At 33.2% G+C, this 13,624-nt stretch overlaps 1 protein-coding gene across 2 annotated transcripts; it reads left to right on the top strand.

Moving 5' to 3' along the window:
- Positions 1-791: 791 nt before the first annotated feature.
- On the top strand, positions 792-10,586 carry LOC100249126 (probable polygalacturonase). 2 transcript variants are annotated; one of them, XM_010657797.3, is made up of 6 exons: positions 792-990; positions 1,407-1,851; positions 7,434-7,554; positions 8,327-8,575; positions 9,099-9,252; positions 9,758-10,586. In XM_010657797.3, exons 2-6 carry the CDS (start codon positions 1,420-1,422, stop codon positions 10,281-10,283), a joined length of 1,482 nt encoding a protein of 493 aa, XP_010656099.1. In that variant the 5' UTR covers positions 792-990; positions 1,407-1,419; the 3' UTR covers positions 10,284-10,586. The 2 variants fall into 2 exon arrangements, with proteins under 2 accessions (XP_010656099.1, XP_010656100.1); XM_010657798.3 differs by lacking the exon at positions 792-990 and adding an exon at positions 1,165-1,283.
- Positions 10,587-13,624: the final 3,038 nt, after the last annotated feature.

Raw genomic sequence — 13,624 nt, 5'->3', positions numbered from 1 at the left:
ATCCAATAATTAAGGTATTGTTTAGATATACTTCTCATTTTCTTATTTTAAAAACAGAATAAGACTTCTTCAAACTTAATTTAAAAAGATAATGACCTTTAAAATTTGTTTGATATTAAAATAATTTTAATTATTTCAAAATTTAAAAGTTTTAAAAATAAATTTTTAAAAACATAAAATAATTTTATAAGAGTTATTGTATATTTTTATATAATGGTTATTATATTTTATACAAAAAAATACTACTATCCTTGTTTCCAAAAATAGAAAACGAAAGCTTGGTTCCCAAAAAAATTGAGGGGAAATGTGATGGAAATAAAATTCCCAAAAAAATTTAAGAGAAAATGTGAAGAAAATAAAATAAAAAGGAAAGGTCTAAGAAAAGAAAAAGTAAAGCAAAATAAAAAATAAGTTTAAATTTAATAAATTATTTTTATATTTTTTTAACATTATTTTATTTATTTCCTTAATAATTTAAGTATATATAAATTTTTAACAAATTTTAATTATATATATTTTGTATTTTCTACCATAAAACCAAATATGAGAAAACCATTTTTTTAACACTTTTTTATTTTCTTATTATTTTTTGAGAATCAAAAGAGCATATTTAAACAAAAATTAACTTAATCATATTTATCAACTTGGTCTAATTACTTTTCAATATTATCAATACTTATAATTTACAAAAAAAAAAAAAAACATTCCTTCACCATTTCTATATATATATATATATATATATTGGCAAATGGACCATGACTAGGGTAGATAGGCTTCTTAAACTACTACATTGAATTGCTTGAAGTGGAGGGGTTGAACCCAAATCATCATCCGACCATCTGACCCACCATGGCCCGATGGTTGTTGCTTAACAACCCTACTCCCCCAATCCACTGGATCCTAATTCCTTGCGTAAGTTCACCTACTCGCTGTCTTCCCAGGCTTCCTTCACAGCGCCGTAACAGAGACATCCCACTTACAACAATGGAGGTAACCCTTACTTCTGTTTTCTTAACAAATTTTTTTGAAAACATTTCCTTGCTTCAAATGCACATCAAAAATTTAAATTTCAAGATAAAAATAATTTATATTTTTATCAAAATGCAGTTTAAATTTTTAAAATGGGCAATATTTTTTGGGATGTGCCCCTGATAATTAGGTGTATGGTCCATTTCATTGGCGTCTACTCCCTACGTGGTGGAAGATGACGTGGGTATTATGGATTTACTATAAAACCTGCTGTTACCGTATCACTCTGTTCAAGAAGTGAAGTTTTGCAAACGGTTCAGGACTCTCTTATACCCATCTTCTTCAAATGCAATCATCTCATCACATCTCGGGAAAATTATTTGATTTTTTTTAACTGACTTACTCCATACCCTTGATCTCCACTCTCTATTGATCAGCTATAGAAGGAGAATGGTCGAAACGGCGTCGTTTGGGAGGTTCCACTTCAACCACCACCGCCCCGACCTGAAGCGATGGATTCCGGCTTTCTTGTCGTCGCACCGAACCCTTTTCACGATTCTCTGGATCGCTGCATTCGCGTCAGTGTTCGTATGGCAGCGCAACATTGTCGAAGGGTTATTGACTTTCAGGAGGGCTCCGGCGAGGCCGTTGCCGAGGCTGAGGCCGGCGGTGTACAATTTGACTGATTTTGGAGGGGTTGGCGACAGCGTGACGGTGAATACAGAAGCTTTTGAGAGGGCAATCTCGGCGATTTCGAAGTTGGGGAAGAAGGGCGGTGGTCAGCTCAATGTGCCCGCTGGAAATTGGCTCACTGCGCCTTTTAATCTCACTAGCCACATGACTCTGTTCCTTGACCAAGATGCTGTTATACTTGGGATTCAGGTTAGTTTTACTTAGTGGGATACTCTCTGATATCACTGCGTTACCACTTATGAAAATAGTGATTGTTTTGTTCTGTTCTGCTATTTGAGGCATTTCCTTTCAAAATTTTCGCTGAATCCTGTATTAGGATCTGCCCTAAATGATTAAATGCTCTGGGAAGGGATGATTTTGGGTAAAGATTGATTTGGGTGTTTTTTTTGTTTATTGTGGAAGTTGCATATTTAAGATGCCAGTGATGGATGTGAAGTTTAAAATTGGGCATTCATGGTTTAATGTAGTGGTTAGGTTAGGTGGCCTTGAGTAGATTGTATGGTGGGTCGATGTGATCTATGGATTTCATTTCAAATGTTGAGAAGTTTTTGAAGGCATCCTTCAATCTGTGATTTTATTTTTGGAATGGAGCATAGAAATGTGGGCTTGTGGTGTGTGGTGTGTGGTTGTGTCGATGAACAATAGGACGTGGATTTGACTGGGTGGAACTTTTGGAGTCATTATAGGTTGGTGAAAGGAGTGATGGGTTTATTTTAACTTGGCTTCTTTCTCATTGTTGGAGTTTCATTAGTTTGAGGTTATGGTTAGCCTATTTTGTACTGAGAATGGAAAGGCAAAAGGATACACCATTTTGTTCTCTGCCAATTGGTTTACCTCCTTGGAACAGCTTGTCATGTTGGTAGCTATAGACAAGTTTTAATTGACAAAGGACCTAAACATGCCTCATCTTGGTAGTTAGTTGATTATGTATAGCACAAAGGCAACAAGAATGGTACCGATCATGCAATATACTTGTGCAAATTATAAGGGCTATTGGTGCCACATATCTGATGAAGAACTTGAACAACATCTTGAGGAAATAACCTACCACCAATGATTCAAGTAAATTTTTTTGAAGAGAAATTTAGCAACTATTCATGATTGTTCGGTTAAGAGAAGGATAAACATTCAGGAGTGTGATATGAGATTGTTGGCATTGAGCTTTTAATTTTGAAATAACTTTGGTAAATCAAGGGATGTCCAGTAATGATTGAATTTAGGATATGAGATTAACTTGATTCTATATGGATTGATAGCTGCTTGATTGTATACCTCAACGGTTCATTGGGTTTTGTGAATATAAGATTTTTGAATTGTGGATTCTGCTATTAAGAAGCATAATATAGAATAACTAAATCAATATGATCATAAGAGAATCTAGAATTAGTGTATTAATGAATTAATTAGTGCATTCTCTTCCCAATACAAATAAATTAGCAAGCACAATTGAAAATTGAGATCGATTTTTGAAATCTTAAATAAGTATATCCTATATGAACTTTCACTTAACATGATCTTTTTTTTTTTCTTGTTTTTGATAAGTAGGCAAGAAGAATTTGAGAAAGGGACAATGAAACTATACACTAATGTGATGTTTAAGACTAGCAAGTGATATTTTGAGAAACAAGGATTTGAAAATTTTAACTTTTACATTCTTATGAATTTATCTTTTCAAGTCTTGGAGTTTTAGTTTGCTAAATTGCTTCAAATATATTAATTCTTACTTTAGATATTGAATTTGTCTTTGTTTTCAAAATTTTAGAATTTTAGGGCTATACTATTGTTTTAGTGACGTAGGACAACCCTAGGATGGTTGCCTACACTTAGGCTAAGTTTGGTTCCCGGAAAATGCAAAGGAAAGGAAAAAAAATCATGTGGAAAATTATTTTCTTTAGTTTGGGTGATACGGAAAATATGATGGAAAAAAAATATAAAGGAAAATATTAAAGAAAATATCATGATATTTTCCCTACTATTTTCCTTAAAAAATAATGAGGAAAATAAGAGAAAAAAAGAAGGGAAAAGTGGGGGAAAATTTTATCGGGCTCTGGTATCGTCTTCACGAACATCTCCTCCCTCTCCCCACTTCCCTGGTTAGCTTCTCCACCCTAGCCTTCAGCTCTGCCACCTTGGCCCTCAAGCAGGCGATCTCCTTTGCGGCGGCGTAGATTTGGTCCATCTAGGGGGTGGTGGGGCCAGCGGGAGGGTGAGTGGTGGTGAGCTAAGTTCCAGTGAGTTGAATGTCAGTGGATCTAGCGACGAGCCACCCGGAGTCAAGCTTCGTCTTCCCGATTTCAACCATTGTCGTCCTTCCGTTCCTCCCACCAAACCCGTGGCCTTTGTGGACTCAACCTTTGTCTCTTTCTCCCTCTTTCTATGCTGGTTGAAGCATTATCTGATAGCCACGTGGAACAGTCGATCCCTGTCAGTTGGTCTGCAGCAGCAGAGATTGCTATGGACGCTGGTTTTCCAAGACTTATTTCATTGATCAACGTTTCGCAAAACGACGTCGTTAATCTCACGGCTTCTTGTTTTATTGATTGCCAGTTACTACGTCGTCTATTTGGCAGTTAGTTAGCAAAGTAAATTAACTCCCACGTTTTTTAAATGGTAATTTTGTATAGTTTAAAAAAAAAAGTAGCCAAATTAGTTTTAAAAAATATTTATTTAATTAAAAAAATAAATATAATAATTGAAGAAGAAAAAATTAAAAATTTTCTTTTTTTTATTTGAAAACTTTATGATAAATTGTTTATTAAAGAAATCTTTTTGATTCAAAATTTTAGATGTTAAATTACTTAAAATAGTGTTTTTGTTTTTACAAGAAGAATTAGAAAGTATATTGGTAACGGTCTCAAATACTTTACTAAATTTTAAATATCCTGGATGGATTAGTGTAGTTTGTGATTGGATTAATGGCATCTTGTGGATTAATGCAATAGTGAGGGCATAATAGATGTATATTCCTTTAGCAAGGTGTATAAAGGTCCGTATAAATGCAGTGTTAATTTGTTGGAAATTTGGTTGCTTGTGTGTGATTTCTAAGATTATTGAATTTGGTTTATCTAAGTATTGATTTTCACATAAATTCCTGTGAGTAAGGAGCAATGTTTTGAGTTAGGATGTGGGTTGGTTATATGTTTCTGCAATAGTTTTGCAAAACTGATTTTTAGAAAATAAGAGCACAAAATTTATTTTATTATTCAACAAATTGATAATCATCTAAGACAAATTGTTGATTTTGTTTTCCTTCCATTTTTCCTTGACTTTTTTTTTCCTTGAATTTTCCATGAATAACCAAACAAGTGAAAAAATTTATATTCCTTTCCTTAGCTTTTTCTTTCCTTCCATTTTTCCTCCCAATTTTCTTTCTTTCGTATTTTCCGGGAACCAAACATTGCCTTAAGGGTAGGTAGGTGAGGGTTTTATTTTTAGGGTGTAAGGAAATGAACAAAGAATAAATTTTATAGTAGAGAAAATTGTAAGATAAGAAATAGAGAGATAGAAGAAACAATGAAGAAAAAATGGAAAACCTTAGAGTCTCACTAAGGCCTTCTAGGAGTCTCACCTAGAAAAAAATCAATGGAGTCTCACCATTGAGGGTTGCAACCTCGCAATGAAAGAAAATATAATATTATTCATATCAAATCATCCCTTTGATTTACATTGATTAGCCTATTTATAAGCTTCTCTAAGAAATCCAAAGTCTACCAGGACTCTAATAACCTATTATGATTCTAATTCTAATTATAACATTCAAAGACTACTAGGACTCTAATAACCTATCATGACTCAAATTCTAATTATATTATAACTCAACTAGCTAATCTTAATTAGACTCCAACAAATATTCATCATAATTTAATTCCAAGTAATATTAATCCTACTTTAATTACAACTAATACTAATTCTCTTTCTTGATATATATCTTGAAGATTCATCCTCATCATTTAGTCTACCAACTATTAATTATTAAGCAGTTTCTCTTAAATAGGTGAATAAACCTACCTTAACTAGTCTAAAGTTAGGATTTCAATTTGGTATTTTATGATTTGAATTATAAGTAAACCATTTGGGGAACTAATATATACTATATCTACCAAATTTTAGGATTTGAAGTTTGAACTGTTAAGTGTTAATGAATTGCTAATCAGTGGTCACCAAATCTGAGAAGGCTAACGTCAGAGTGCCAAACACTACCCATATGAAGAGAGATCCCAATCAAAACAGCACCAAACTCGACAAATTTAAATGAAGAAAAGGACTTCCGATCTTTAATAAACAATGCATCTTTGTGGCATTCACTTGCCCATCCTTTAGGCTAGTGGATATCCACCCTAATAAGGGGTGAGGTATTTTGAAACCAAATGTTTGATGATATAGGAATCTTACGGTTTGGTAGTCCCATGCCCTTGTCATTGCCCATAAAAAGGATAGTTTATTTTCCTTTTCAACTTCCCCACCCTCAGTAGCATTGATTTTTTTTGTTAAACAGGAATGCTGGAATTATGTGAACTGATTTGCCATGAACTGATGTTTTGGCTCTCTATTCTCCTCTTGATCTTTTCAATTGTTGACTTTGGTTCTTGGATATCAGCATATGGTTGCAATTGGTTTCTAATGTAGCTCATACTGGATTATTTATCAATACCATAAGCATGAATGTGGATTTTGGGCATCATAAAATGTCTATTGACTGGCCATATAGTTATTTAATCAGTACATAGCTGTACTTAGTGTTAACATTCATGCTAGGGCCCTTGAGGCCTCTGACTGACAACAGGAAAAAAAACTTTTGCACCTGCACATCTGTCAGCTAGTGTGATGCAAAGGGTATCTAGCTGATTTGAGAGAGCCATGCATTGGAATTTCTGAATTAGTTGAATTTTTTTTCCCTCGTCTTTTCTTCTTTTTCCCCTTTAGTTAGTGAAGTAAAGATTGTTATAGAAACACATGATATGTAATAAGTTCATGGTAGTGAATTGATAATAGAAGTTCATTCACATCAGGCAGACATTAAGCTAAAAAATGGTCTTCTAAATAGTAAAAATTAAGCTTAAATATAAGATATGGGCAAGCTATTAGAAATTAAAAACCCATTATCCCACAAGGGAACTTTCAAGGTGGCAATCCATCATAAAGGTTACAAATTCATTGAAGTAGAAACGAACTTTTAAGTTTCAAAAGGATAAATTAAGTTGGTTACAGGCAAAAGTAGAAAACTGAAGAAATGAGAATGAAGGGAGAAAAAGAGACAAAAGGGAGTTTGAGAACTTTTATGCTTGGCATTATGGCATTGTATGTTGCAATATATTGTCACATATGTCCAAAATGAAGTTGAGTCTGTATGCTTTTAGATGATGCCAACTTTATATTTGTGATATATAACAATGTGATCTTATATTTCCCAAATATCAATCACTTTCTAGATTTTCTTAGTTGGTGATTTATCTTGTACTGGAACATTGCAACATCTATATCATCTCCTGATATGTATCATATTGTTGAAGACCTTGCACAGGATGCAAGATATCTGTAGGATAATATATAGTTAGTTATATGATGCAGTATATTGTCCCAAACTGAGAATTCTGACGTATGGTTTCTCTTGAATTTGACTTGGTTGAGTTGATACACCTTGCATGTTTTCTAAATTGAGGCATACAAATTAGATATTCAATAAACTATCATATTATGACTAGTGTTAGCATTTATCGTATAAGCGAAGTTTGGCTTATTTTGGTTCTTTCTTCTTATGTGACATTTAACAGGATGAGAAGTATTGGCCACTGATGCCTCCCTTGCCTTCATATGGGTATGGGAGAGAGCATCGTGGAGCTCGATATGGGAGTTTGATTCATGGTCAAAATCTTAAGGATGTTGTTATAACAGGTCAGATATTTCTTCCTTTTGCCACTGAGTTGAAGTACTATTCCTGTTAAATGGCCAAAGTGTAGACTTGGATGTTGACTAAAAAATATTCACATTTGTTTTTATCTTTAAAATTGTTTTTAGTTTATGGCCTCCCTAGAACTAATAACTTGTATTGGGTCTGGTCTAAGCCCAATCTATTCTTTGAATGCCCAGTACATGTCCCTACTAGAGTAAGTTGTTTGAAAGAATGTTTCAAGTTAGTGTAAATATTGGTGCAAATATATCTATTCCTTTTTTTGGACTCCAACAAAACTCTGGTCTTTTCCTTGGAGGGAAGGTGCTTGGAGGGAGGGAGAAGGATTAGAAAGAAGAGGCTAAAACCTGAGGTAGTAGTCCTAATCATGGATCTCAGCAACATTTGTTTTTTGATAAACTAAAACATTTGTTATTGCAAGTCTTTTGTGCCTCAAGTGATTCCTGCAAAGAAGACGCTTGCTTTCTTTCCATGCCTCATCGTGGATATGTATCACCATTGAATTAGTGCAATCATTTCATCATTCAATTATCTCGTGGATGCGATATAGAGTACAAATCTGATTGATTAAACAATTCTACCTGCTATGGGGATTTTTTTTCCTTGACCACTAGCTATCTAAGTTCTATGCATTTGACTGGTTAAGGTTTTGGAATGGTTGTAGCCACGCTGGACACTATACCTTCATACTTTTTGTCTTGAAGATTACTTCGTTGCTGACTTTGTCTGATTCTATCTGTCATCACTGACCAACAGGGCATAATGGTACCATAAATGGACAGGGCCAAACTTGGTGGAAGAAGTATCGCCAAAAGCTTCTCAACCACACTAGGGGTCCACTTGTTCAGATAATGTGGTCAAGCGACATTGTTATCTCCAACATAACTTTACGCGATTCTCCGTTTTGGACACTCCATCCATATGACTGCAAGAATGTGACAATTAAAAATGTTACAATTTTGGCTCCCATATTTGAAGCTCCAAACACTGATGGAATAGATCCTGGTAAGTGCATTCCGCTAACTTATTTTTTATAAATGAAATCTATGATGGACTAAATGGTTGCTGTTCCTGGGCATGAGTTTGTTTAGTAGGCATGGTGCACTGGTTGATTGATATGAAACACTGATTTTATTTTTCATTTATATATTTCTGGCACTTGGATAGGCCCCAAACTAAGTTGACTTAACAATCCCTACTAGTTTTAGCCAGCTACAAGAATCTTTTTTTCCCCATTCAGCTGTATGCAGGCATAACCTCCATTAAATTCTCAGTTTGGTCCCAAATAAAACGAACTATAAGACAATTACGAGTTAGAAACAATGGTGTCTGTTTGAAGTGTAGTTCAACATTCCAATTCTTTCTTTAAAATAAGTTATTACTTTGCTGATGTCAGGGTAACATGTACCCTATATTATTTCAGTGATTGCATTTGCCCTAGTACTTCCAAGTTCATGAATGTTTTTCCTTAATTATTTATATTATATTCAGTATCAGTGACTTCAACCAATCTTTATTGCATAAACAGATTCATGTGAGGATATGGTGATTGAAGACTGTTATATTAGTGTTGGAGATGATGGAATTGCAATAAAGAGTGGTTGGGATCAGTATGGAGTTGCCTATGGACGACCTTCAGTAAACATTCTCATCAGAAACCTTGTCATTCGCTCTATGGTCAGGTGAGAGCTTTTACATATGATGCTTTCTGCTCTGCAAACCTTCATCATTCTGTGTGCATGATTGTTATGCATCTGCACACCCAAACAATGAATCTTGGGCATTTCTCTGCCTATGCATGCAAGCCCTTTAACTTTATTCCTTCTTTTTTTTCCTTGTTTGTGGGGGCTTGAGTATTTGCATTGTTGCATGCTGGGAATAGATATATGGCTGGATATTGGGCACAAATCTCATGGCTTACAGTTATATGGCCAAATTTCTGGGTGCACAAAATTTGACTAATTTGAATTTTTTTTCTTTTATTCTTCCTTTTTATTTTTTTATTTTTTATTTTTTGAAGACTGGTGTCTGAGACATGTTGCATATCTCCTAACCGGCTAATGCCTTTAAAATACTATCCCAGAATAGTCTTCAATGAGTCTATCCCCCCCCCATAGGTGATGTAGCATGTAGTAAATTGTGTATCTTAAGATTGTAACTGAGTATGTTGGCTGGTTTATCCAACAGTGCTGGTGTATCAATAGGCAGTGAAATGTCTGGTGGTGTCTCAAATGTCACAGTGGAAAACCTTCTTGTTTGGAACTCAAGGCGTGCTGTTCGGATCAAGACCAGCCCAGGAAGAGGTGGATATGTTCAGCACATAAACTATAGAAATCTGACATTTGACAATGTCAGAGTTGGGATTGTCATCAAAACAGACTATAATGAACACCCTGATGATGGTTTTGATCCAAAGGCTCTCCCAATTCTTGAGGACATAAGTTTCACTGGGGTACATGGCCAGGGAGTTCGAGTGCCTGTTCGAATCCATGGGAGTGAAGAAATTCCAGTGAAGAAGGTCACTTTCCGGGATATGTCAGTGGGGATAACATACAAGAAGAAGCATATATTCCAGTGTGCCTATGTTGAAGGTCGGGTGATAGGGACGGTCTTTCCTGCCCCTTGTGAGAACCTTGATCGGTATGACGAACAAGAGCAGCTAATTAAGCACTCAAAATCCCAGAATGTTACAGACATAGATTATGATTTTTGATGAAGCTCTGGGCTTTCATTTTCTGCGGCTTGTCTTTTGGGATGTCAATGACTTCTACGGCTGTGTAGATCCCCTGGCTGCAATCAGTTGGAGCAGTTGATCTTACTACTCTGCTTCTCTTCTTTTTTTTCATTTTTTTTCCTTTTTTGTTCCTTGTTGCCCTTTTTTCACCTTCTTATTTCCATGGATTTTGTATATAAGGAAAATATTTAGATGTTTATATTTTCCCAAGATTATTGAGAAATGCACAATACCAGGAGCATCAAATGTGAGAGGCTATTAGAACTGAGTTTCTTTAACTCATTTCCCTTTGTCTCCTTTTGCTTCTTCCCCTTGTTTTTGGGAAATATTGACCACCATGTGCAGATTCATATTTCCATCATCATTGTGATTTTGCGTGCTTATGCAACAGCGATGGACCTCCAAAACTGAAGGAAAAAAGGGGACATTTTGAGTGGAGAAAAGATTTGGATTTTTCTCTTCTTCCAGACAAGTCCTCTTGCTCTTCAGCCCCTTGGTGGGTGGGTAAACAATAGGAACATGTTGATGATAAATTGGAATCGTGGAACTTGGAAGATGGGTCATGGTGGAAGACAGAACAGAATGCCAGCCTTTTTTGACTTGGGAAATTCTCGAGTATATGCAGGAGTTTAATTCCTTCACTATTTTGTTCTTGTTGACCCTTACGAATTTGTTTATTTTAATTCCATAAAGAATTGGATAAAGACACACAAAGTTAGGTTCACCGCCATGTTTTGTATTTGAAAAGGGATAATCTTAATATATTTGAATTGAAGTTTAATCTTTCAAAATGACCCTTCTTTTCAACTATACTTCTTGCATTGGACTGACTTTTTGATCTTCTTGATTTTAAATCACATCTACATGATTAAAAGAAATATATATCCGAAATTCAATGATAAACAAAGAAAGCAATTCAAGCGTTTTGATAAAGCAAATGCAACATTCTGAACAAAAATAACAATTTTATAGCGCTAATGATGATAAAAATAACGAAGTATAGCTTGAAAAAGCATGCAAGTGGTGATAATACATTGAACTGAAGCAGCCCATGTTTACTTAGGAACTTGCGTACTCCATTTTACTCCATTTATGGATGGTGATGAGTGATAGAGCTGCAACGGGTCCACAGTTTACATTTCTGCATTGAACTTATCACAAGTTCATTGAAGATGCACAAAAAGGATAAACAAGAAAAAGCCCCATCATACCAAACCCACAAAGCATAAAAGGCTTGTTGCTTGCTTCCTTCATGCTTTGATTGAAAGTCATGAGTTGTGTCCTGTTTTTCCCTCATTTTGTTTGCTTTACTTTTCGAATCTTTAAATGAGTAAGATAAGGGACACAAATATATTTTATTTTGTAGAAGGAATTTGGGTGACAAATTATTATATCCATCATTTTATTAAAGATTTTTATGATATATTGTCGTCTTTGTTTTATGTCATTTTGTAAAATTTAGGGTATATTTGTTAATTATTTTCAAAAATAATTTTTTATTCTCTAAAATAAAATAGTTTAAAAATATTTTAAATTTTCAAACAGATATTTATTTTATAAAATATCAAAAAATTATTTTTAAAAATTATTTTTTAAAACTATTTTAAAAATAATTATCAAATATAACATTTACTTTCATACTCAACTTAAATCTCATTCTAAAAATCACATTTGTGAGTGAAAATGAAATTTTTTTTTTTTTTATTCGTTCTTACTCATTAGAGTGTGTATATAATGTAAAATAATAGGGGATTTTAAAAAAATGATTCATTTCTATCATATGTTTTTCTTTTAAAATAGTTTTTATAAATGTTTTAGTAAGTATATAACATGTGTTTGATATGTTGGAACTCTAAGAAGAAGAAAAATAAGAATGAGGATAAAAGTGAATTATAATACAGAAAAAAAAATCAAAATCAAAATTATAGTAAGATTGAGTTTGTGGTTTCCATGAATTTACTTGTCTCCTATTCTAATAAGTAATGCATTCATATTAATAGATGAGAAATGAAAATGAATTCATTATTCATGTACATCTTTTTATATTATTTTCATTTTTTATTTAATATATATATATATATATATATGAAAATTAGCTATTATATTGGTTGTTAGGTTTTATTATGATACCAACCTTGTCAGTGGACTCAGTACCATACCAGAAGGATCTCACCCTCGAGTCTCGATTATATTGTTTGGTACTTTACCAGTTTTCTTTGCTTTGCTGCCTTGCACCGGTACTGTCAGAGTTGTTGTAAGGGATTTAGTGGGAAATATTACTAAAAGACAATTAAGAAATGTATCCCTCTACTCTCTAGCCTCTACTATGACTTTAATTCGGACATCATCGTCATTCAAATTAAAAAATCCATTCAAGTTTAATTTAACATAAACTTTAACCAAAGTACTTAATTCAAACCCAACTCAATTTCATTTTTTTAATCTGAATCAATTGAATTAGGCTCGAGTTTGTTAGATTGCATGATTCAAAATAGTTTTTAAAAAATATTATATATATATAATTTAAAAAAAAGGAAAAAGTATAGGATATAATTAAAATTTGATATATTTTTTTTAAATCTAAAAAGAAAATAAATATTATTATACAATATAATAAACATTATAATATTATAAAAACATTAAATTTAATTTAAATTGTTTGGATCTTAACCTGATCTCAATTTAAATTAAATTCGGGTTGAAAAAAGATTAACGTAAGCTCGACTTGAGTATTAAAATTTTTTTATCAAGTCCACCCAAACATCAAGTTAGGCCAAGCTAATTCACTCAAATTACGACTCCATATTTCATTAATTTTAATTTTGATTATTATAATAAGACGGAACTTGGTTCTTTATATCATTTTCTATTTGTTTTATATGCAAATTATTCTTTAATTATCTTTGTTATATTATGACCCGTATTATTCTTACATTCATGATTCAACCCTTTTCGGTTTTGATTAGCACGTAAACCTAACATATGAAAGATAATAAATTTTCATATTTTAAAATTAGTTGATTGTTATTAGCAAAAATTATCATAAAGAAATGTTATCATTGAGGTTACTCTCATTTTTCTTGCCAACAAAATTTCATAATAAAAACATTATAAAATTAAAAATTTACCATAATACAATATCATAAATTTTATCTAATCCTTCCAGAAACATGATAAAATGCTACAACACGTCCAAGGCAGCCCAAAAAGCAATTCAAACATTTGAACCAAAAAAAGAAGAAATCAATATGAAAATTTCAACTTTTGAATTGAAAATGAGCGTTAGGTGAGGGGAAAATTCATGAGAGCCTCCAGCTACC

Source organism: Vitis vinifera, chromosome 11 (genome assembly GCF_030704535.1).
Source record: "Vitis vinifera cultivar Pinot Noir 40024 chromosome 11, ASM3070453v1".
Taxonomy (NCBI): domain Eukaryota; kingdom Viridiplantae; phylum Streptophyta; class Magnoliopsida; order Vitales; family Vitaceae; genus Vitis; species Vitis vinifera.
This window is presented reverse-complemented; position numbering and strand designations above follow the sequence as displayed.

Bases quoted from the DNA above. Each gene is read 5' to 3' on its own strand.
- LOC100249126 (XM_010657797.3), top strand. From the start codon at position 1,420: ATGGTCGAAACGGCGTCGTTTGGGAGGTTCCACTTCAACCACCACCGC. The intron at 8,576-9,098 runs GTAAGTGCATTC...TTGCATAAACAG, and splicing joins CACTGATGGAATAGATCCTG to ATTCATGTGAGGATATGGTG. The intron at 9,253-9,757 runs GTGAGAGCTTTT...TTTATCCAACAG, and splicing joins GTCATTCGCTCTATGGTCAG to TGCTGGTGTATCAATAGGCA.